Genomic DNA, 23,755 nt, shown 5'->3' on the forward strand with positions numbered 1-23,755 from the left:
GACACATGAAGTGGGTGAGTCCTCAAGACCACCACAGACAGATGATGATATATTCACGACCAAGTTGGCTACTGTTGTGACTATGTTCACACAAGTAATGCAGAACCCGAGGTTTTTAGCCTTTATGCAACCTCCTGTTCCGTCTCAGCAAGTTGGGTCACTGGATCATATTCAAAAGCCTGTTAAGGCTTGAGCACAGGTGATTCATACTGCACAGTCAATGGAAACACCTGTACACTTGACGGAGAACATGCAGTCTCCACAACCTTTGCCTAAGGTGCAAGAACAGGTGGCTGAGATGCCAGTCTTTCAAGCTGTACTAGTTCAGCCCGCCACCTTTCAGCAGCCTATAGCTGGTTCTAATGGGCAAGGAAGCAACCTACAGGCTATGCAACAGGTCTTCCCACCACCTTCAGTACACCCTTGCTATTTTGGAGGTGGATCGGTATTCCAGAGCATGGCTGGTCATGCACCTGGAAATCAGTTTTACACGCCAAGAACAGTGTTTGGGGGTGCTCAAACGATGATGCCTAACCCCATGTATGGTGTCACGGGTATGCTACCAGGATTTCAGAGCACTCAGGGCCAATTTGGGATGCCACAAGCAAATTTTGGTATGGCTGGAATTACAAATCAGCAGCCAAATATGGTATTTCCAGGTCAAGTTAATAGCGGCCAAGGAACACAGATGAACCCTAATAGTGTTCCCATGTTTCAGTCACTTCCATATGACAATTTAACGCCGCTGGAGAGGCCAACTCCGTACAAAGAAGGTGGCAAAGGTGTGTCATTCACGACCTTTACAGGGTTTGATGACAGGAAGAAGGCTCTCTCATTCCTCCAGCAGTTTGACAAGGCCTATGCAGGGGGAAATTTTACAGAGGCTTCAAAGGTCCGCAAGGCAGCCACTTTCTTGACAGGGAATGCGGGACAATGGTGGACAACTTTATTGCTTCAAGGGCAAGCTCCGTCCACATGGATTTATTTCAAGCAGATTTTTGCAGCAGCATGGTTATCTGATGACTTTGAAGCAGATGTCATGACAGAATGGCACCAACTAAATGCTGCCACTTGCAGAAATCTGGATGATTACAATCGGAAGTTTTGGAAAGCTCTACTTCCAGTAACTTCCTATAGGTTTGTGCCATTGACAGAACAGATTGAAAAATACTGTTGTGGCCTACCTAAAGGATTGAGAAAGTACTGTACGAAGACAAAAGTCACTACTTTGACGCAGCTCATCGAGGTAGCAAACACTGGCAATGGTTTGCTCAAGGGAGAAGATTGTGAATTTAACACTGGCGTCAAGGCAGGATCAGGCAAGAAAAATTCAGCCAAGAAGCACGTTCCCAATGAGGCTCCTAAAGGGACTCAGGAGTCAGCCAACGCAGGGAAAGACAAAGCTACGGCTGAATCAGAAAAAGGACCAGCAAAGAAATGGAAAAGACGTTTTCCTCGCAAGTCAGAAGAGCAAAAGAAGGTCCTGAGGACAGAGAACAAATGCTTTATATGTGAGCAGCCTGGCCACATTGCTTACAATTGTCCTACAAAGAAAAGGCCAGCTGATTTTGATGACAAGGAAGACAAGAAAGGAAAGAAGCCCATGGCTGGTCTAGTGCCAGATATGGTGGGCGACAAGCCAAATTCAGATGCAAGTGAGCTTTGCAGAGCATGGGGAAAGGTCAGGGATCAAACAGTGCTTATCTTCTTTGATCCAAGTGTCAAAGCCAACTTCATTTCCCCAGAATTGGCTTCAAAGTTGGGAATCAGACCTAAAGAGATGGGGTATACAGCAGAGGCAGGTTTGGCATGTCCTGGCCATACAGAGGCTGTGACACCCATCATTGGAAAGTTGCGTCTACATATCTAGTCCTATGTAGATGCTGAAGAATTTTACATCATGCCACTGGACGGATGTAATGTGTTGCTAGGTATTCCTTGGTTGTTTCGTGTACAGGGAATCATGGATGCCTACAACAAAAAGATCACTGTACAGAGCAGGGGGAAGACTCATATTCTGGATGTAAAGCTTAAAGGGGAGTCTATTCCTACTGTATCAGCTTCTGCTATTACTTCTGTAATGAAAAAGCATCTTTCTGCGTACTTGGTTTTTGCACGTGAAGTGTCGGATTGTGATGAATCAAATTTATCTGTGCTAGATAAAGAAAGGTCAATATTTTTACAACAGTATAGTGACTGTTTTTCCGATTCATTACCGTCTCAATTACCGCCAGAGAGACCCGAGGACCATGCGATAGATTTGGTGCCAGGCAGTAGCCCACCAAATAAGCCTCCGTACAGGGTTAGTGCAGCTCAGCAGAAAGAGATAATGGGCCAAGTACAGGAGCTGTTAGAAAAGGGGCTGATTCAGCCCAGTTCATCTCCATTCTGTTCTCCAGTGTTGTTGGTGCAGAAAAAGGATGGCTCATGGCGTATGTGCATCGACTACCGTGCACTGAACAAGAATACCATCAAGAATAGGTTCCCTATACCTAGAATTGATGATATTATGGACAAATTAGAAGGAGCAGCTATGTTTAGCAGGATAGATCTAAAGAGTGGGTACCATCAGATCCGCATTAGATCAGAGGATGTGCACAAGACTGCTTTTAGAACAACGTTTGGCCTTTACGAATTTTTAGTGATGCCCTTTGGTCTCACAAATGCTCCTGCTACGTTCAATAGGATGATGGACAGAATTTTCCGTCCACACCAGCAGTTTGTTGGTACATTCTTTGATGACATGATAGTCTACTCAAAGAATGAAGAGGAGCATAGGCATCACTTGGCCATTGTGTTCAAAGAGCTACGCAGTCATAGGTTGCTCATCAATGCAAAGAAAAGTGAGTTTTTTCTGGAAGAGATTCACTTTCTGGGACACATTGTCTCAAAGGATGGCGTCAAAATGGATCCTGCAAAAGTTGAAGCGATCAACTCATGGCCAAATTTGAAGACGGTGCATGATGTCCGAAGCTTTTTGGGACTATGCTCCTATTACAGAAGGTTTATCCGAAATTTCGCTGAGATTGCTTCACCTTTACATGCTCTTCAAAAGAAGGCAGTCACCTTTAGATGGACACAAAAAGAGATTTCAGCTTTTAATCTCTTAAAGGAAAAGATGACTTCAGATCCAGTCATTGTGTTGCCAGATCTTAGGAAGTCATTTATGGTCCAGTGTGATGCCTGCGGTAGTAGCATTGGTGCAGTGCTAATGCAAGATGGCAGGGTAGTAGCCTATGAGAGCAGACTTTTGCAAGGGCCAGAGATGACCATGCAGGTCTATGAGAAAGAGTTACTGGCTGTGATTCATGCGCTCTTAAGTTGGAAACACTACCTGCTAGGTGCAGACTTTGTTGTCCAAACGGACCATCAGACCTTGCGATACTTCTTGACACAGACAAAGTTATCTGAGAAGCATATGCGATGGGCAAATATCTTGTCCATGTTCCATTTTCAGATTGTGCATGTGGAAGGCAAGAAGAACGTTGTGGCTGATGCCTTGTCAAGGAAGCCACAAATTTCAGCTGTGTCGATTCCTTATCATCATGCACTTGATGATATGAGAGAACAGTATGAAAATGATGAACATTTTGCAAGGGTCTTTGAGCAGCTAATGCAAGGACAACGTCATGAACACTATCTTCTCAAAGATGGGTTCATGATGATGCATGGCAGATTGTGTGTCACAAAGCCATTGCGACGCAAAGTTATGGAAGAGAGTCATGTCCCACCATATGCAGGGCATCGTGGTATTGATGCTACAGTTAAAGCGGTTGAGACATTCTTCTATTGGCCTACATTGAGAAGGGATGTGGATGCCTTTGTGTGAGAATGCCTAATATGCCAAAAGGTCAAGTTTGACAGGCAAAAGGCACTAGGGTTATTGCAACCACTACCTATTCCAGATAAACCATGGGAAAGTATTGCTATGGATTTTATCTTTGATCTTCCGAGAACGCAGACAGGAAACGATGATATTTGGACCATTATTTGTAGATTCAGCAAACAGGCTCATTTTATTCCTGTCAGGAAGAAGATAAAGCCAGATCAAATGGCACGCTTGTTTATGAGCAATATTTTCAAGTATCATGGCATGCCACAGTCGATTGTTAGCGACTGTGATCCACGCATGACAAGTTTGTTCTGGAGAGGTTTGTTTGAGAATATGGGCACCACGCTCAAATTCTCTTCGTCATTTCATCCTCAAACAGATGGGCAATCAGAAGAGGCAAATTCTACTGTCCTAGATCTGCTGAAGTGCTATGTGTCAGAGCATAAAGGAAAGTGGGAGCAGTATTTGCCATTGGTGGAGTATGCATACAATAATACAGTGCATTCATCAACTGGCAAGGCACCCTTTGAGATAGTTGAAGGTGGCAAGAAAGTTCCTCCCATACTCCAAACAAAGGACAAGATATTTGAAGCAGATAAGTATGTTCAGGACATGGATGAAATGTACAAGGTCAAAGTGGCCTTAGAAAGAAAAGTGAAAGGCAAGGTTGCTAGGCGTTACTTGGTAAAGTTCAGAAACTATCCACCAATGGATGCTAAGTGAATGGAAGAAGGTGAACTTGTAGAGTCACCAACTGTGTTATCACTTTACCTTGAAGCCTTCGGTTTGCAACCTACCTTGACCACTTGAGTTTCAAAGCTACATGGATTGTCAGTGTGACAATGGCTTCTGAAACAAATGATGTACAAGGTATTTAAAGTGAGCTCAAATGAAATACCTGTTACATGAATGTTAGAGCTGTACAGATTGTCAGTTTGGCAATTGCTCTTATGGAATGTCCAAAAGTTTGGTTAGTGCTATAGAAGTGAGTATTTCTTGTCAGTTTGTCAAGGATACAGTGATTGCTTCTATTGAAGAGTACATGTGTAACTGCATTCTTAAACTGTCGGTTTGGGTATGCTCGAAAGTGTTACGGGATCCAACATGTACTATAAGACAGTGGCAAAATGTGCAGCTACCATTTTGTCATTGGAAAGTTAGTGACTCAAAGCAATGGCAGAGTGCGAAGCTACCACTATGTCATTGGGACAGGGTTCACACGCAGGCAATACATGAGTCGACGACGTGTTGAATACACCAGGGTTGACAATGAGCATATATGTGTCGTATATGTGTCGACAGGTGTTGAATACATCAGTGTTGACAGTAAGCATGTACGACATAGATGCAAACGAGGACGTTTGAGATTTCAAGAGGGGGGCATGTCACCAGCGTGTGACTACTATCTATCCTTTTTGTTGATTTCTTTCTTATTATCTATTTACTTTCACTTTTTGGAAACACCCCTCGGGAAATCTAACTGCCCTGCATTGCATAGCTAGTGTGGAACTGTCCAGAGGGAGTCCAGGCCTGAGGGCAAGAGAGCACTAAGGTTGGACAAGGACTATGGTTAGCCAAGTGGGGTCATTGACTAGCCAAAGTGGAATCCTTTGCTACAGAGGCTACATTTCAGTTCTGGATGTGGCCACAGTGTACAAAGAGGCTCGGATGACCTAGAAAGATACAATGGCAGCATCTCCTAAAATTTAGGGAACTGCTATTTTGGGACCTGAAAATGTGTTGACGTCATTATCTCCGGAATGACAAGGGGAACATTTTCTTACTCTGCCGTGAAGTCAACTGGGCAACCGGTTGGGATATTTTTAGACGGCAACCCCGAAACGGGAAAATGCTTATAAATGTGCCAAGTGGCACCTTCTGGTGCACTTGCCTCATGCAACATGAAGTGGCACTGAATTTTAAGCTGGGAGAGGCTCATTTGCAGCTTTTGTCACAGGTTAAGAGCTATGGAGTGCTTGCTTTCCCTCTTATGCACAGTGCGGTGCCAGGAGTGATGCCCTGCACGCTACGCACTGCCCTCTCTCTCCCCTTTGGCAGTATGTTATGCCCCTCTAGTGGGCTCTTCATTTGACCAATGTACAGTTGTGTGGGTTCATGCGCGATTGCCGAGGCAAGAGCCTCTTGCACAGGTACTGGATTAGCTAGCGGCTAATCCCCCCGCAGGTACAGGTGAATTCGGAGAGGTTTCACACCAGAAATCTCGTCCGATTCAAAGGGCAAGTAGCCCTACAGGTGCGGGAGCTCGAGGACTTGCTAAGGATGCGACCGGCACGCGAAACGGAGCCCGAAACAGTGAATTACAGCCTGCTGTGTATTTTTGCAGGTTTAGGGTTTTGGCCCTAAACGGACCCTAATACCCCCAGGAGGTTCGGGGACGCAAGGGGACCGCTGTACAGGTGATCTGGCCCATTTTCAGGGCTGAAAACAGAGAATTCAGCGTGCTGCAGATCCTCGCCAGGTTTTGCAAAGTGCCCGTATGCGTCGGGAAAGTCAGTCAATGCGTGGGAATACTGACTGTGAAGGGTTCTAGTACAGTTATGCTGCCGAAATCGGGCTGGAACAGTGGAAATTCAGCCGAGTTTGTGCGGGGCAGCTTGTAGGGAACCACAACGTTTATTCCCTCTTTTGAACAATAAAGAAATACCGAAAGGGGCGCCTAAGTTAGGGGCCAATCTGGTGTCGGTCTTCTCATACAGGTGCATTCTAGCATCTGTATCCCATTCCCCTCTCTTGTGTCACTATAGCGCAGGTAAAATAGACGACTAATAACGGGTGAAAGCTAAATCAAGGTTTAAAGTAAAGTCTACCGCCCTTTTTGGATTGAACAGGCCGGTTACACATCGCCAATGAATTGACGACGCTCCATCTCTCTTTGTTCCGCCTGAGTAGGCCGAGGCGGGCCATACTCTCTGTCTGAATCTTCGTTGTGATCCCAGCTCGCATCTCCAGATGCAGAGGGAGTCGACTGATCATTGCCTGAAGCCATAGGTGCCGCGGAAATAAAAATTCGGGGATCGGATTTCCCGTAGAAGAGAAATCGGCCGTGCTCTGATACCACTGTAACAGACTCGGACACTCCAAGTCAAGAGTCAACCGCGACAGCACCAAATAACCACTTCAAAACAAGTCACAGATCACAATAGATTTACACTGGCCCGGCGGAGTTCCGTGCCTAGAGATATTGGCCCCAAAGACTGGCGCCCCTTTCGGTATTTCTTTTTGTATTAATCAATCATCAAAGTACAAGAGAGCGGTTAGGGTTTCACTCTCAAACTCTGCGTCCAGATGCTCTGAGAAGTGAAGCCCTCACCACTTATTTAAAGATACAAGGGATGCCCGAAAGCAGAGCCCCAAAAGCTTTTAAAATAAAAAGCATCAGTTCTCTCTCTCTCTTAGAGTCTTTTTTCTTTTTTTATAAAAAAAAGGAAAATCCGTGTCGCTCATCATTTTTCAAAAAAAAAAAAATCAACCTCTGCGATTTTCGGAAATTAGGGTTTCTTGCAAAAATTAGGGTTTGCAAGAATTTTAGGGTTTCTGGCAGGGTTTCTGCTGTCCGCCACGTCATCACTTTGTGACAAATTAGCTAATCCGGTTCTTGTACAGAAGGCTCTCCTTGGCAAACGCACATAAACCCCCAGAACTATACATGGTGTCACAAACGGGAGCGCATAACAATATAAAATACATTCGGATAAATAGATTTTATCACTTATTACTGAAGCCAAAGGATATAGAGAGAAATAGATAGAGAGAGAGATAGAGAGTGAGAAGATCGACACAGTACTGGGGACCAGAAGATGGGCTGGTCCCCCCCCCCCCATAATAGTATCTTTATTACCGAGGAGAAGTCTATACAAGCACTTGAACCGAACGTATTACCACGTTCGTTCTAGAATAAGACTTGATGGTTCCTGGAAGCCTTAGCTTCCCGATTCCTAGGGCTAAAACCCTATTCCAAGGAACTTCCGTTCCTTATTCCAAATCCTTGAGAACCAAGGTTCTCACCTCTGGATCTCACCTTCCAGACTCAGGGCATGACATCCCTACAACTCTCTTTCCAGAGTCCTCTTCCTGCAGATTAAATCCGCTTTCCTGGACACAAAGTCCTTCCCTTGGAAATTTCAACTTCTGGATTACATCTCGAGAGTCTACCTCTCTTCGATCCGTGGATCTGCTCCCCAAACTTGGGTACGAAACCCTTGGGCTGATCTAGCTCTAGTTCCTCAGAGCGCTTTTCTCGTGCAGAGGCTCATGCCTTCCTCTGCTCCTACTCCCTCACGAAGAGGAAGTACACCTGCAATCAAATACTCATAGATCATAACATGAAAATGTTACCTTCAAAGTCTCGATGCTCGAAACGCAACTCGGTTCTCGAAAAACAATTCCCCGTAAGAGATCTCGACATAGAAAATCCTCTCTTCCAATCTTACACACAGAAGAGGTGTGTTCTCGCGTTCCTTCTCGTAGATCAGCCCCGTCTACGACGTTTATGGGCTGAAAACAGAGAAAACCAGCAACTTCTCGCGATGGAAACATGCTCCATAGGCACTTCTTCGCGAGGGAACTCGCGCACTGGGTCTTGGCAACATCTGGTACACTTGGGGCAGCCATGGGCATCACCGGCAACGTCTTCTTTACGGCTGAAATCTGCAACAGCATCTCCTTCTTGCAAAGATTGGTCTCTTCTCTGAGTAAGGGCATGTGATGCTTTTATAGCTCCTAGCCACGGGCACGAATAGCTGCTTGCATAGAGATCGCAACCGTTTTTTTTTTTCGCTGCTCTGCCAAAAAAAGAGAGCGAGAAAACGCTGGCTGATCTGTTGCCTTATTTATCATATGGCTGCCCACTTATTAAGTGGGCGGTCGGTCACCTTTAAAAATGGTCTGAATCTGTCCAAAAACTCAATAAAACCTTATAAGTTTAAAACAATGCTTTCACAGCACTTCCCAGGCGTCCCTGGATGCAATCACATGCACAGTTGCAATGCAGACATAGACTTCCTCGCGAGAAAGCATCTGCTTTCCTGAAAGGCAATCCCGCTTTCTCAAAAAGCATTTGTTTTTCCTCAAAGTTTCCTCTGAACCCATCTTCATGCAAGTGCTTGCTTTTTCCTTGTGCACAATTCTAACATAGTTCAGAATTTCCTCCCGACTATGGATATTCCCTTTCCGATGCACCCGTCACCCACCTTGTGACGCATCAGGAAAACCCATCACCTAGTCCTTTCCTACCGAACTTACGGTACAATCTCCTTCGCGATGACCCATCTTATAACGCATCAGAGATGTCCCTTCCCGGATGGTCGGATACTTCTTTCCGATGCTCCCTGTCACCCATCCGATGTGACGTATCAGAAGCACCCGTTCCTAGTGGCCTTACAGATATTCCCTTTCACAGTGCTCCTGTCATTACTTTGAATGACGCACTAGGAATACTCCGTACTCGGATGTCTCCAGTGAGAAAAACCCTCTCACTTAAAATTCCAATAATTCATTTAGAATTATTTTTCCTTGATGTTCCAAGCGAGAAAACCCTCTCACTTATAAATCCAATAATTCATTTAGAATTCTTTTTCTGTCAGATAAAGCCAATTTAGCAACATCCCTCTCACTTATAAACAGTTGAGGATCCTCAACTGTAGAGGTCCAACTGAACTGCCGGGAAGAAACCGGAAAAATTCCAAATTTTGCTCAATGGTGAGTTGAGCTGGTCCTTTCTCAGTAGAGAACTTAAAAAGGAAATTAAACAAAAATTCAATAAATCAATAGGTACCTTACCGGATCATGTCTTTCCTCTAGTACCTCGAGGATATCCTTCACCTTTCATTAAACTTACGAGTCAGGTAAGAACTCGTCATTCGCGTCTTTCCAACAGATTGGAAGTTTCCTCATCCGAGAATCTGTTAACTCAATTCCACCTTCTCAATCCCGAGAAGAATAATCCTCCTAGAAATCAATCTAGGTCTTTGCCCTTGCACATAACCTTGCGCTATTAGTCCTGAGGATATTAAACCTCTTGTGTCCTCTCACATAGGGCATGTCGAGAGCATTAAGCTCATGTGAATCTTCCTGTGGTGGCAGACAAAGTGTGCTATCTTACCAAAGTAAGTTCTTATTCCGGAGCCTTTCCTTTGGGTAGGCCAATTGTTCTGATCCAAAGTTTCCTTATCCGAGACTCTGTTAACTTGATTCCGTCTTCTCAAATTCGAGAAGAATAATCTTCCTAGAAATCAATCTAGGTATCTGTCCTTGCGCATAATCCTGCACTGTTAGTCCAGAGGGTATTAAACCTCTTGTGTCCTCCCACATAGGGAATGCCCAAGTCATAGAGCATTAAGCTCGATGTCTTTCTTTCACAATTTGCGATCACCTTAAGAAGGTTCTTGTTCCAGGCCGTCGCTCAACATAGGCGGACGGTTCCAATCCGAAGATTCCTTGTGCACGGCGGCACTTCCTTCCAATCTTATTCTCTCTTGGAGTTATTACCACTAGCAGTGTTTTCCCGACGTCCATTAGCATCTCTTTCTTGCAAAATCATCAAAAATGATTCACCTTGCGAGCATCAATGACGAGTTGCAAAATCTCAGGCAGATAGGATTCTAGCCATAGCATTTTCTGAACGTACGTTCAAACCCGGTTCACAATAGAGCGAACCCTCTTTGATTCTCAGGGATGTTCTCCCATATGTAATTTTCACCATTTTGAAACGGTTTGCGAACTATATTCTTACGAACATAATAGTTCGAATTTATTCCAGCAGCGTGTAAATGCTACTTGACCTGCTCATGGAGAAACATATACCGCAACCAAAAGTTGCTACTGTAATGGTAAAAGCACATAGCGTACTCAATGATCGACGACCATCAGAAAACCTCTTCTCCGTAGAGAAACTCAAATTCCTTCTACCGAACACATCTCAAATAGAGATTGTCGTGTCGGAATATCCTTGCGCGCAAAAAGACGCTCAAGAGAGTATAACAAACTCTCGTCCAGTTCCTTGGCATAGGTCTGCATCTTCGTGTGTTATCCATGTACTCAAAAATGTACATAATTTATAAGTTGTGTTAAAGTTTCGGAGAACCTGGGAAATTACCTTCCCTTCGTAAGATCCTTAGAGCGAAGACGCTCAACTTGATGATCACTTGGCTCGATCTTAGAGCAAAACCCGCTCATCAAATAATCTAGGATTTTAATCCTTGGATTCCTCAAGCACAGGCCGTAGTCGTTGCTTGTTCCTTCCCTCGTAAAGAGAGTGTTCATTCACTTGTGCAAAAAGCACTACCATATCTTCCCTTACCGGGTAGGGGGTGTGGGCTTAAAGAGTACTCAAGCTTCATGAAAGCTTTTCTTTGCTTGAAAACTCAGAATGGTTCCTTCATAATTTCCTACCCGCAATAGCAAGTGATTTGTTGGAGAACTACCGGATACCAGATCAATCATGGACCTTCCGGATGGTTAAGCAAAGCAGTTCATCGTATAAACAATGTTCTGACTCAACCTTACTCTCATAAACACTCGAGAGTGATTGTCTTCGCTAGACACAACCATACCTCGTGCAAAAGAGCAAACAAGCATAATGCACTTTATGATTTCCTCAAAGATGTAACTTTGATTAAAAACCTTCCCTCTCACTTAAAGTTCAAGGGTCTTCTATTCAAGAACTCAGGAGTTAGATTTAATTCCCTTACTCCAAACTTTCTGTGTTCAATGTTTCTCGTCCCACTACGGGGATTGGATTCTATGTACATTAAGGTGTACACTTTCAGCTTTGTATTGCGGACTCCACCATCTGCTGCAAAGTATCTTGCAGATGCATTTACAAAATTCGGACAAAAGTCCTTCGTTAAATTTGTTCATTTTTCCTTCCTCAGAGAGGATCGAGAGTGGAGCTACCTTGGCAAGAGTGAACCACTACTTGCTTTGACTCACTCGTGTTCCTATTGGGCAAACCCATCCCAATCTTCTTGGATGCCTTCCTCAAAGTGTAGAGGAAAAAAAATTTGTCGAAATATTCAGCCTTGAATTGAATCCAAGTCTTGTTGTAAGTTCCTTGCAGAGCTTTGGTATACCACCAAGTACTTGCAATCCCCTTGAGGTGTTTAATCACATGCCTCATCTTCGACGCTTCTCAGAAATTGCCGTTTTGCAAAGGCAACTCAAACTGTCGAATAAAAGCGGTAGCTTTCGGGGCATCTTCCGTTCCGTCAAAAGTATGAAACTTAACCGGAGTGTTCTGAGGTCTAAAGACCTTCTTCATATCCTTCCCGGAATGATGGGATTTCATGGCTATAGTTCTGGATTGACGTTCATGGATATTTTCTGGATTCTGAAGAATCTCGAGCATTCCGCTCCTTGGATTCTCTAGGTTCTTGAGCATCATGCTCTTGTCGCCTTCTCAGAGAATCCCAAGTCTTGTGTCGACTTCTTGCAGAGAGAAAATTTCTTTCCAACTGTGCGAGCTTTTCCTGCAGGACTTAGGTTTCCGCCTGCTTACTTCTCTCTTGGCTTGTCATGGCTTCTTCCCGTATCTTCCTAGAGTCGTCCTCCTTTACAGAGAAAGAGACGAGACCATGCTCTGATACCACTGTCACAAACGGGAGCGCATAACAATATAAAATACATTCGGATAAATAGATTTTATCACTTATTACTGAAGCCAAAGGATATAGAGATAAAAAGATAGAGAGAGAGAGATAGAGAGTGAGAAGATCCACATAGTACTGGGGACTAGAAGATGGGCTGGTCCCCCCCCCCCCCCCCCCCCCCCGTAATAGTATCTTTATTACCGAGGAGAAGTCTATACAAGCACTTGAACCGAACGTATTACCACGTTCGTTCTAGAATAAGACTTGATGGTTCCTGGAAGCCTTAGCTTCCCGATTCCTAGGGCTACAACCATATTCCAAGGAACTTCCGTTCCTTATTCCAAATCCTTGAGAACCAAGGTTCTCGCCTCTGGATCTCACCTTCCAGACTCAGGGCATGACATCCCTACAACTCTCTTTCCAGAGTCCTCTTCCTGCAGATTAAATCCGCTTTCCTGGACACAAAGTCCTTCCCTTGGGAATTTCAACTTCTGGATTACATCTCGAGAGTCTACCTCTCTTCGATCCGTGGATCTGCTCCCCAAACTTGGGTACGAAACCCTTGGGCTGATCTAGCTCTAGTTCCTCAGAGCGCTTTTCTCGTGCAGAGGCTCATGCCTTCCTCTGCTCCTACTCCCTCACGAAGAGGAAGTACACCTGCAATCAAATACTCATAGATCATAACATGAAAATGTTACCTTCAAAGTCTCGATGCTCGAAACGCAACTCGGTTCTCGAAAAACAATTCCCCGTAAGAGATCTCGACATAGAAAATCCTCTCTTCCAATCTTACACACAGAAGAGGTGTGTTCTCGCGTTCCTTCTCGTAGATCAGCCCCGTCTACGACGTTTATGGGCTGAAAACAGAGAAAACCAGCAACTTCTCGCGATGGAAACATGCTCCATAGGCACTTCTTCGCGAGGGAACTCGCGCACTGGGTCTTGGCAACATCTGGTACACTTGGGGCAGCCATGGGCATCACCGGCAACGTCTTCTTTACGGCTGAAATCTGCAACAGCATCTCCTTCTTGCAAAGATTGGTCTCTTCTCTGAGTAAGGGCATGTGATGCTTTTATAGCTCCTAGCCACGGGCACGAATAGCTGCTTGCATAGAGATCGCAACCGTTTTTTTTTTTCGCTGCTCTGCCAAAAAAAGAGAGCGAGAAAACGCTGGCTGATCTGTTGCCTTATTTATCATATGGCTGCCCACTTATTAAGTGGGCGGTCGGTCACCTTTAAAAATGGTCTGAATCTGTCCAAAAACTCAATAAAACCTTATAAGTTAAAAACAATGCTTTCACAACACTTCCCAGCGTCCCTAGATGCAATCACATGCACAGTTGCAATGCAGACATAGACTTCCTCGCGAGAAAGCATCTGCTTTCCCGAAAGGCAATCCCGCTTTCTCAAAAAGCATCTGTTTTTCCTCAAAGTTTCCTCTGAACCCATCTTCATTCAAGTGCTTGCTTTTTCCTTGTGCACAATTCTAACACAGTTCGGAATTTCCTCCCGACTATGGATATTCCCTTTCCGATGCACCCGTCACCCACCTTGTGACGCATCAGGAATACCCATCACCTAGTCCTTTCCTACCGAACTCACGGTACAATCTCCTTCACGATGACCCATCTTATGACGCATCAGAGATGTCCCTTCCCGGATGGTCGGATACTTCTTTCCGATGCTCCCTGTCACCCATCGGTGGGACGCATCAGAAGCACCCGTTCCTGGTGGCCTTACAGATATTCCCTTTCACAGTGCTCCTGTCATTACTTTGAATGACGCACTAGGAATACTCCGTACTCGGATGTCTCCAGTGAGAAAAACCCTCTCACTTAAAATTCCAATAATTCATTTAGAATTATTTTTCCTTAATGTTCCAAGCGAGAAAACCCTCTCACTTAAAAATCCAATAATTCATTTAGAATTCTTTTTCTGTCAGATAAAGCCAATTTAGCAACACATGATCATCTGAGAAGCCCAACTAGTGGGGCATTACTATATGTGCAAAGGAGAGAGAGAGAGATGCGAGAGCAAATCGTCGCGCTACATAGAGCAAGGGAGAAGGCAAGCTTTCCATTAAAGCTGTGAGCACCTGCACCCACTACTCACACACACTGTAGCACACACTTACGGGCAAAAATCAGCCCCCTCTCTTGAAATGGGCGCTCCCTCTTCATGCAGACCGAGAAAGCTACTCAGGAGCCGCCAAGTGTCTAGTTTGCCTCTTTTGAGTTAATTTCCTAGTAGCCAACAACTTATAGGTGTAGCGAGGGGCCTAAAAGACTTTGAACGGAGCCTAGACACCTTGTGCCCATTGGCCCAACCAACTCGTGGTGACCTGCCCTTCCCGACTGCGGGTGAAGCTCTTGGCCGTCTGCCGTTTCACACTGGCCATACAATGTCCAACCATTTGCAACTTCAAAAAGAGGGTCCCAAAAATTAAACAAAAATCATCGGAAAGAAACCAACAACTCAAGTTAGCAATTGCCACGTCCTCGTGACAAAGTGTGTGTAGGTCGTGCTTTATTTTAATCCTTCATGTAACTTGGGCCCCATCGGACGGGGTCCCATAAGTTGGTAGGACTTCTTCTTCTGTTGCTTGTTTACTCTTCTTAGAGTTTAGGCCCCTCGGCCATGATCTGAAGGTTGGCTCTGCTCTTGAGTGACTGGACACATCAGCAGTTTGTGACAATCAGAGCTACAACAAACCCAGCAGAGTCCTACACAACAGGAGGATCCTGCATGTCAGCATGATAGAGATCAGAAGGGTCTTAGTCAATAGCAACAAAGTGCTTAGTAGCAGCATAGTGTTGATCAAACACACAGACAAAGAGTGACAGGCAAGTAAACAAGGACACGCATAGCCTATCCTTGTTTACAAACAGGTAGTGAGACATAGGTTGGATGAGGCACAGTAGGCCCCAAACAGACCTCTCGAGGAGAGGTTACCAAACCAACATCAAGAGGAGGTCCCAAGGCAGTTGGAAAGAGGGATAGAGCATAAGGTCTGGAGCATCCTCAGTTTCCCTAGAATAGGCAAGTTCATCAGGCTTTGGATCCCTTGGAGATTCAATCACAAGTGCCTCTTACAGTAGGCACTATTGAGGGTGAGCATGAGAGTGAGTCTCCTCAATTTGCAAAAGAGTTTGACTATTCAGCAGGTTTTGCATCACCACCAGATGTCCCATGATTTGAGATCTTGTCCGCACAATTCTTTGCGGATGGTCTGTGGGATTTCCAAATGTCTCTTTGAGGAGTGGGCCACTATGTGTCGACATGTTCTTCTTGCAAATGTCATGAGGACATCACATTTTCCTTGGTCCTAAGCTTCTTTTTTTGGGGTACATCCTCTAGAAATGTTACGAGTGGATGCTGATGGTTTTGGAGGTACATCCTTGGGGTTTCACAGTCCCTTGGCTTTTGTGAGCTGCTCCAGAAGATTTTAACAACAGATCCATCAAACACATAGCACTAGATGAATGTCATGTGCACATTGTCTCGATGTGCCACAAGACATGCTATGGTGACCTAGATCCAACCCGTAGACTAGGTACACCTAGGAGATCTACTAACAGCACCTTTGTGAGCCTGTTCGCAAGACCTTCATGTCCAAACTGATTCACCATATTAATTAGCACCCCTACGTAACCCTCCTTGCATAATTGCTTATACAAAGGTGGAATCGGGCAACTAACAGTGTTGGTTAGTAGCCTAGGACCAGTAGCATCAAGGAGCAGCCTTAATAAAGCACTAAGTAATGAGGAATGAGACAAGTCCATAGGAGCTGCAATTTCAAGGTCCATTTCAGCCATGGAGTACCTAGATCTGAGTGCCCTAGACTGATTCACACCACCCTAGGGCACTCAGATGCAGCTTAACCTGAGCTGTTGGCAGCTAGCAAAGCAGATTTGCAAATTTAGCCACTAATATCCATTAAAATGAAACCTTAAGAAGCACCAAGTAGCCAAGGAATCATATCAGTCCCCAAGATCTGCAATTTCTGCCAAGTGAAGGTCAATTTCAGCAAAGGAGTACCCAGATTTGAGTGCCCTAGATGTATCCACACCGACCCAATAGGTGCCTCGCAGTAGGAGAGACAAGGAGCCATCTGGTAGGGGGTGGCTTGAGCATCAACCAGGCAGTGCCAAGTTATGTACTGGTTTTTCTTCATCAAAAGTACCATCATCATTGCATAAGCATTCAGGGATGGTCTCTTGTACACAACATTTATGCATTAAAGAAGCAAATACCATTAAGGTAACAAGGTGGGGGTGAATTGCAAAATTAAATCTAGCAACTCACCTCTTAATGCACTGAATCCCACCAGCTCGTCAACAAGAATTTGGCGAGCATACTCAAGGTCACCTTTCTTGAAATGCTTCTTCAACTTTGACCAATAACCACACATGTTGTAGCCATCCACCAATAGCACGGGCCTTCTCATCTCAATCTCGATAAAACTATTGGAACTATGAGCATAAACACAGAAAGGAGTACAACCATGTGCTTAGCTATGAAATGCCACAAAAGCAAGTAGTTCCAATCCTGAGTTAGCCATACGTACTCATAAAATTCCCGCTTTTCTTCTTCTTCAGCAAGAATTGATGGATCCCTTTCCACCTTCTTTCGTCGATATCCTGTGGAGGGTCGCTCTCCTGATCTTCCCTCCTGAAAGAGATCAATGGTCGTTCATTGTTTCATGATGATCATGCTCGTGTTCTTTTGACAACATCCCACCTTTATCCGCCTCAAAAACTGAAGGTTGAATTTGACATTTGATGTTATCCTTGGTGGCTGTGGCCTAGGTTTCTGACAGCACAGACACTGAAATTTTACCAAAGGCATATGTTGCACATTTTATATTCTAGAGGTTCAGTAGATACCTCTCTCTCTCTCTCTCTCTCTCTCTCTCTCTCTCTCTCTCTCTCTCGCGCGCGCGCGCGTTGTGCGTGTGTGTCGTTGTTGCATTACAAAAAAAAAAAGTGTCTGTCGTCGTTGTTGTTGTTGTTTTTTCTTTTCTTTTTTTAGTGTTGGGGTTTTTGGGTTTTGGTTTGGGGGGGGGGGGGGGGGGGGGGGGGGGGGGGGGGGGCGGCGGCGGCGGGAGGAGGAGAAGAAGAGAGTTTTAACGTCGTAGGAAACTATCCCAAGAGACCTTAAAGATCTAGCCGACGAGAGAGAGAGAGAGACCTGAGAATCACCGAAAGCTGCAGCGCAGATGAAGACGGCGTGCTCGTGCTTGAAGCAAACGAGTGCCGTGATGTCGATGCCGGAGAAGAAGGAAGCTCTGAGACAGTCATCGGCTGGTGACATCCTTCGACATATGACCAAGTTCAGTCCTTCGCGTTAGCCACGTGTATTTTCTTGGCTCAAAATTCTAAGAACCACAAACCCCCCCTAATAATATACACAAAACTAGGCTTGCTTGCGTGGTTGGCCTTGTAGTGACAATTTATTTTCTCAAGGTATAGTAAAAAATACTGGCTACTACTCAATTATTAGGCAAAATCTTCTAAGATTCCTCTTCGATGATTCCACTTTGCATATTGTCTCCAAAATGGGAACATGCAACATTCATAGATCGAGCTTGCAATCTCCTCACTAGAAGTAAGCATGTCAAACTAAGCCAACACTTTGAGAGAGCTCGCATGATGCAATAGACCCATTTTGCAATTAAAAGAACCTTTGTTGCCTTCTCTTTTGTCGTGCACACTGCTCTGCCACTTGTAGGTGCGTTGGTTCTACTTGCCCCTCACCAAGCTACCTCATGCCCTGCATGCACCCGTTGCCCTTGGCTGCCCCCTCTTGCATGTGCCCCTCGTAGATTGCCTCGTTGCCTTGCAATCTGGATCTTGCAAGATTCGTGTTTTAATTTTAAAAAATCAATCATTGACACATACAGATGTAGGTACATGTTTAAATCGTTGGCACAAACTATTGTAAGGTACATTTTTTTTTAAAATAGTTGGCACATATTAATGTAAGGTATTCCTATGTAAGGTATTGCTAATTGCTTCAAAAAAAAATCACTACCTACAGAATGCAAGGACATTTCAAAGAAAAGAAAACGCCAAAGTAAAAATAAAGGAGAAGAAAAACACAAATGCACTAATGTGAAGTAGATCACCTCTTTGTATGGATACAAAAAGTCTTTATACTTTCCACCTTCATAGGTCTTTTCATTTCCTAAACTCACCCTTCACTTACGCACTTAAAATGTTTTGAAAGGCTTTTTATTTCTTCAAAAATAATATATCAATGTCAACTTAAAAGATTTTGTAGCAACATAGTTTTTTGTGTGAAAATCAGATTGTAATTGTTATGTTACAATCAAACACTCTTATTTTTTGTGTGTAAAGCACAAGTGCAATGTATACATCAAGATAGAGCACTCACCTTATTTGTAGTGGTTTCACTTGAGCAAGTAATCACTTCAAAAAAAACCTTTGATGAACTACAAACAAAAGTAGAACAGTAGTTAAGTGTATGGTCTACATGAGTGTCATACAAAAGTATGGTGGAGAGTCGACATTGTGTCTCTTTGAAATGTCATGGTATTCAAAAACAAGATAACAAACCTAAATTTCTTTGATAATTTGATATTCAAGTCCGTGCCATGGCCATGTGAATTTGTATGTCTAATTTTTTATTCAAGTTCTTGTCACAGCATTATATAAGTAAATCATGTAATCAACATGTTCCGAGAGACTACATTTCAGATAGAAAGTCCGTCAAGAACTTTTGTATAGATTAAACCAGCTTTAGTTTATGTGGTTGATTCCATTTTGAAGAGCTAGGATTTCTATCATCTCAATCCCTCATGCTATCGTCTTAGCATTCATCATCATTGTCACTACCATCATATCCATTATATATATCCTTGCAATTATCATGCTCTTTGCAGATCGTTTGTCCACTGCATCCTTGTGGCTACAATCTCTTGTATATCAAATTTAATCGTGTTTGTCATGATCTCTTCATCTTTCATATTTCTCTCGTGTCGATCATGTCTACCCCGATCTCCATCATCATGTCAGTGTCTTGCATAATGCCACATGCATTCAAGATGTAAGCATAGCCTTCAAGACCAAAGCATAGGTGATTTCATCCGAAGAGATGCCCTCACTTTGCATCTTCTGAAAACAGCCCAAAGCTTCATGGCCCTTCCCCTGTTCTGCATATTCTGCAACAATGCATTCCAAGAGTCGACATTCCGTACAAGAAGCTCCTCAAGAACTTTTTGTGCTTGATGTACATCATATTTGGCACACATGTCAACCGAGGCAATGCCAAGCACAACTTCTTTTTTCACGAGCCCCTAATTAACAATGTCATCATGAATTTTTTTGCCCATATTAGCATCTTGCGTAGTACCACATGCCTACAAAATGAAATCATAGGTGACTGCATTTGGAGAGACACCCTCGCTTGGCATCTACTAACAACAACCCAAGGCTTTCTTGCCTACGACACTTGGCATACATGTCAACCAAGGTAGTGCCAAGCATAATGGGTTTTTTTCAACAACCCCTGACTAACAATAGCATTGTGAGTTTCTTGCCCATCTTAGCATCTTCCAAATTTCCACATGCCTTCAAGATGCAAGCATAGCTAATTGCATTTGGAGAGATGCACTTGCTTTGCATCATCTGAAAATAGCCCAAAGCTTCCTAGTCCTGCCCCTATTCAACATATCCTGCAATCAGTGCATTCTTAGAATTACTGTTCTAGGAAGCAACTCCTCAAGAACTTTTTGTACTTTCTGAAGTACGCCACACTTGGCATACATGTCAACCAAGGCAATGCCCAACATCAAAACTCATGGTAACATTCTCACTAACGGGAAAACATGAGAAAGATGCATACTTTGAAAGCATGTTGGTCAACACATATGTGCACCTTAGAGATCGAACCAAGTCATTGACATGCTCTTCGTTCAGGATTTGTTTTTGTGGCCATAGGGCAACACAGCTTGGATCTCTTTTCAAGGATGCAAAGCAAGGGTCTTGTATGTAGTCTTACTTTTTAAGGGGAAGAACAGCCTTCATGTGGGTGAGAGAACTTTTAACGAAGTACTCAGGAAGCTCATGAGTCAGTGCCAATGTAACTGAGGCTTATAGCAAACATTTTCTACTTCTTCATATTATGGGCAAGGCCATGATCAATTCTACTATGCTCTCTCAAAATAAAGAATGTTGGCAACCCATCGTTGCACTACTGCTTTTCGGCAATAATATTAAAATTATGGAAAGTGAGAGCATCTGTAGTAGTAGGCAGTGTTGAGCTACACAGAGTCAATGCTGACATATTGATTGTAGGATGAGGTTGCAAGGTCGAATATCAGAGAAGTTGAGAACGTGGAACAGCCTTCGCTCAAATTCAATAAAAAGGCCGTAGGCCAACCAAGTAACTAGTGTGCCTTGAATATTGGTTACATACATACTCGCTACCTACATGCTTCACTTTAAAATAATAATAAAAACACTCAATAGCAAGATCCCCCCTCCCAACGAAAACCTTCTACTCCATGTTAGTTCCCTATTGTGCGCTGAGCTCGCTCTCTCCATAACCATCTTGTCCGCCTTCACCCCTCTGCTCGCAAGACACAGATATAGAAGTAGAGAGACCTTCTCATACCCTCCACCTGACAGAGAGAAATTGTCGTATATAAGAGAATTACACACACACAGAGAGAGAGAGAGAGAGTTGTAGCTTAGTGTAGACATCGTCGATGGCGACTCTACAAGCAAGAAAGACACAAACGCATGCACACTCACGCACAAAGAGTGTGAGAGAGTGTAATGGAAATGGCCTATGAACTTTGAGAGTAGCAAAAATTAGAGATAGCACTTTTATGGAATTATTTTGTGAGCATAGAGGGTGAACTTGATTGATGGTAGCAACATAAACATAGCATTTAGTTAACTTGGCGTGAACAATACTTTTGCAAGAGAGAGAGTTTACAAAACATGACAACAGTTGAGGACCGGATTTATGTGGAGCCGCGGTCCCCCCTTCAATAGGCATTTGCATTATAGTTTCTCCCATCAAGGGAGACTTGGTACAATACAATCTTTGTGTTCCTTGTGACCTAGGTGATGCAATGAAGATGGAAAGCTTCATGCATCACGAGCATAACATAAACTTTGTGGAAAGCATTAACTATCCCAAGCCTCAGTCCCAAGACCTCAAACACCTTTGAAGGTGGAGAGAGCTAGCAGGGAATGAGGGTAGGGAAGAGGAAGAAGAAACATTTCATAGGAGAAAGAATTAGTTCCTCACTTATCATCACTCTTCTTGCTAGCATACATAATAGCATAGTAATGAAGATGGCAAGCTTAAGCATTGAAGCATAGCTCTTGGTTGGATTTGCACTCCATAGCCAAGAGTGTTGGTGAAGGCTCTCAACTTCTCTACTAGCTTGGAGAAAGAGATGGAGCTCTTGCACTTTGCACTTCACACAATGAGAGTGTGTGTGAGTGTGTGTGTGGGAGAGTATACCCCTCAAGCAACCCCCTAGCTTACTTTGGTCGACCCCCCCTTGTAGCTCATGCTTGAAGCTCATTGGACCCCTCCATGCCTAGCCAATCACAAGCAAGAGTCATATCAAGCAAGCATGATAGTCTTGGGACAAGTGTCCCCCTTTCCCCTTTGCGAGAGAGGACTTGATAAATAAAAAAATAATTAATTAAATTAACTAATTTATCATTGGACCCTTGAGAGGCCAACCAATAGACTTTAGGCACACCATGAGGGCAACATGAGGAGGATCTTGACAAGTGTCCCTTTTGCTTTCTTTGTACGCCCAAGCTTGCCTTGTGCGAGGGTGTGTGTGTTCTCTTTGTACCCCCCCTCTTGTGGGGCTCGCCCCCTTCTTGTAGGGATAGTTGTTGACTTATGCACACCTTACCCCCAAGCACCTTAGTCAGCAAGCATGACAAAGCACCTCAAGCACCTTAGTCAGCAAGCACAACAAGCACCTCAAGCTTGGGACGGGTTCCCACCTCAAGCTCAGCCCTAGCTTACCTAAGGTCAAAGGACTTTTTAACACTAACCTTTGGAGATCTTTAATGAAGCTAACCCTAAGGTATTTAAGGTCCATTAGCTAGCATTGCTCTTTGATAGACAATCTCTCATTTGGACCCCTTTACCATTGGCCCCGTGTTGAGATAGATCTGAAAGCACATGTCTATATTCTAACCCTTGTTCCCGTTTATCCTCCCACATTAAGTGATCAGTTAAATATGAGAAAATCATTTGCGTTGGTTAGATATTAGATATTATCACACACACACACACACAGATTGTATTATCGTCCACGGAGGTCAGATATGACCTATGGGACCAGAGACAAAACGTTACAAACGTGGGGGGATTGTGGAATACATCTCAGTTAAGGACTGAGGGTCCAAAAAAGATAAGATAAGATGAACAAAATCTATGTAGAAGGGGGTGAGGAGGGAGCCGGTTTGGGAGTTCGAAACTCTTGAATAATGGATTTACCTCCTCGGTAGACTGCCCATTTCCCTGCTGTACGCGCTTCTCACATCTTTTGTAGTTCTGCCTTCTTTTGCCTAAGTTGAGCGGGTGTAAGGTCTTGTGCAAACCACAATTTGGTGTCCTTGAGAAGCCTTGATTGCTCAAGAAATTTGATTCGGTCCACCTTGGTTTTGAAAGTGTAGATTGCATGATTGGTGCAAGGCTCATGTGCAAGAGAAGTGATTGTTGCTGCATCACACTGTAGCATGGGGATTGCGGATTGGATGCAAGCAAAAGACTCGTGAAACTTGAGGTTCCCCTCCCCTTGAGCCTCAAACACAACATATGGACATCCAATGATCCTCATGTTTGTTGGGTTTTCAAGCCCTAGTCCCGTTAAACCATGGGAACACTCTCCTATAGCATACAATACACCTCCAATTCTGCATGGAATCCGGATGGCTAATATGAGCCTAAGGCTATTTATATATGTAAGGCTTTGAATCAATACAAGTGTTGTTTTTATTATTGTCGATCTTCTCTCTCTCTCTCTCTCTCTCTCTCTCTCTCTCTCTCTCTCTCTCTCTCTCTCTCTCTCTCTCTCTCTCTCTCTCTCTCTCTCTCTCTCTCTCGTTCATCTTCTCCTTTGCTTTGCACGCCCTTCTCATTGTCATGGCTCCTCATAGGCTCCATCCTCCCTAGTCGCAACCTTCAACAAGTGATATCAAAACATTGTCGTCGTTTGTTGCTAGGGTGAGATCAAGTGCTATCACTGTTACGAAGAGATTAAGTGCTCTTGTTGCAAAGGTCCAAGTCGGTACTTTTCAAAACTCTTCC

The 23,755-nt window shown here is 44.0% G+C and overlaps 1 protein-coding gene across 6 annotated transcripts in view; it reads right to left on the reverse strand.

Moving 5' to 3' along the window:
• The window catches only part of LOC147448390 (yacP-like NYN domain protein), a 40,633-nt gene extending 22,822 nt beyond the window's left edge, over positions 1-17,811 (reverse strand). For 3 of the 6 annotated variants that reach the window (XR_015189347.1, XR_015189346.1, XM_086521021.1), the window contains exons 1-4: positions 17,630-17,811; positions 17,180-17,266; positions 17,007-17,110; positions 16,745-16,911 (exon numbers count right to left, since the gene is read on the reverse strand). Coding sequence is in view for 4 of the 6 variants with exons in the window: in XM_086521021.1 (XP_086377147.1) it covers positions 16,745-16,911; positions 17,007-17,110; positions 17,180-17,266; positions 17,630-17,752 (481 nt within the window). In the remaining 2 variants the exon portion in view is untranslated. The remainder of the gene's footprint in view (positions 1-16,744; positions 16,912-17,006; positions 17,111-17,179; positions 17,267-17,629) is intronic. The other 3 variants (XM_086521019.1, XM_086521022.1, XM_086521020.1) reach the window with 3 other exon arrangements.
• Between the last annotated feature and the right edge of the window lie 5,944 nt (positions 17,812-23,755).

The sequence above is a fragment of the Adiantum capillus-veneris genome, chromosome 10 (genome assembly GCF_014529385.1).
Source record: "Adiantum capillus-veneris isolate H3 chromosome 10, ASM1452938v2, whole genome shotgun sequence".
In the NCBI taxonomy this organism is placed as follows: domain Eukaryota; kingdom Viridiplantae; phylum Streptophyta; class Polypodiopsida; order Polypodiales; family Pteridaceae; genus Adiantum; species Adiantum capillus-veneris.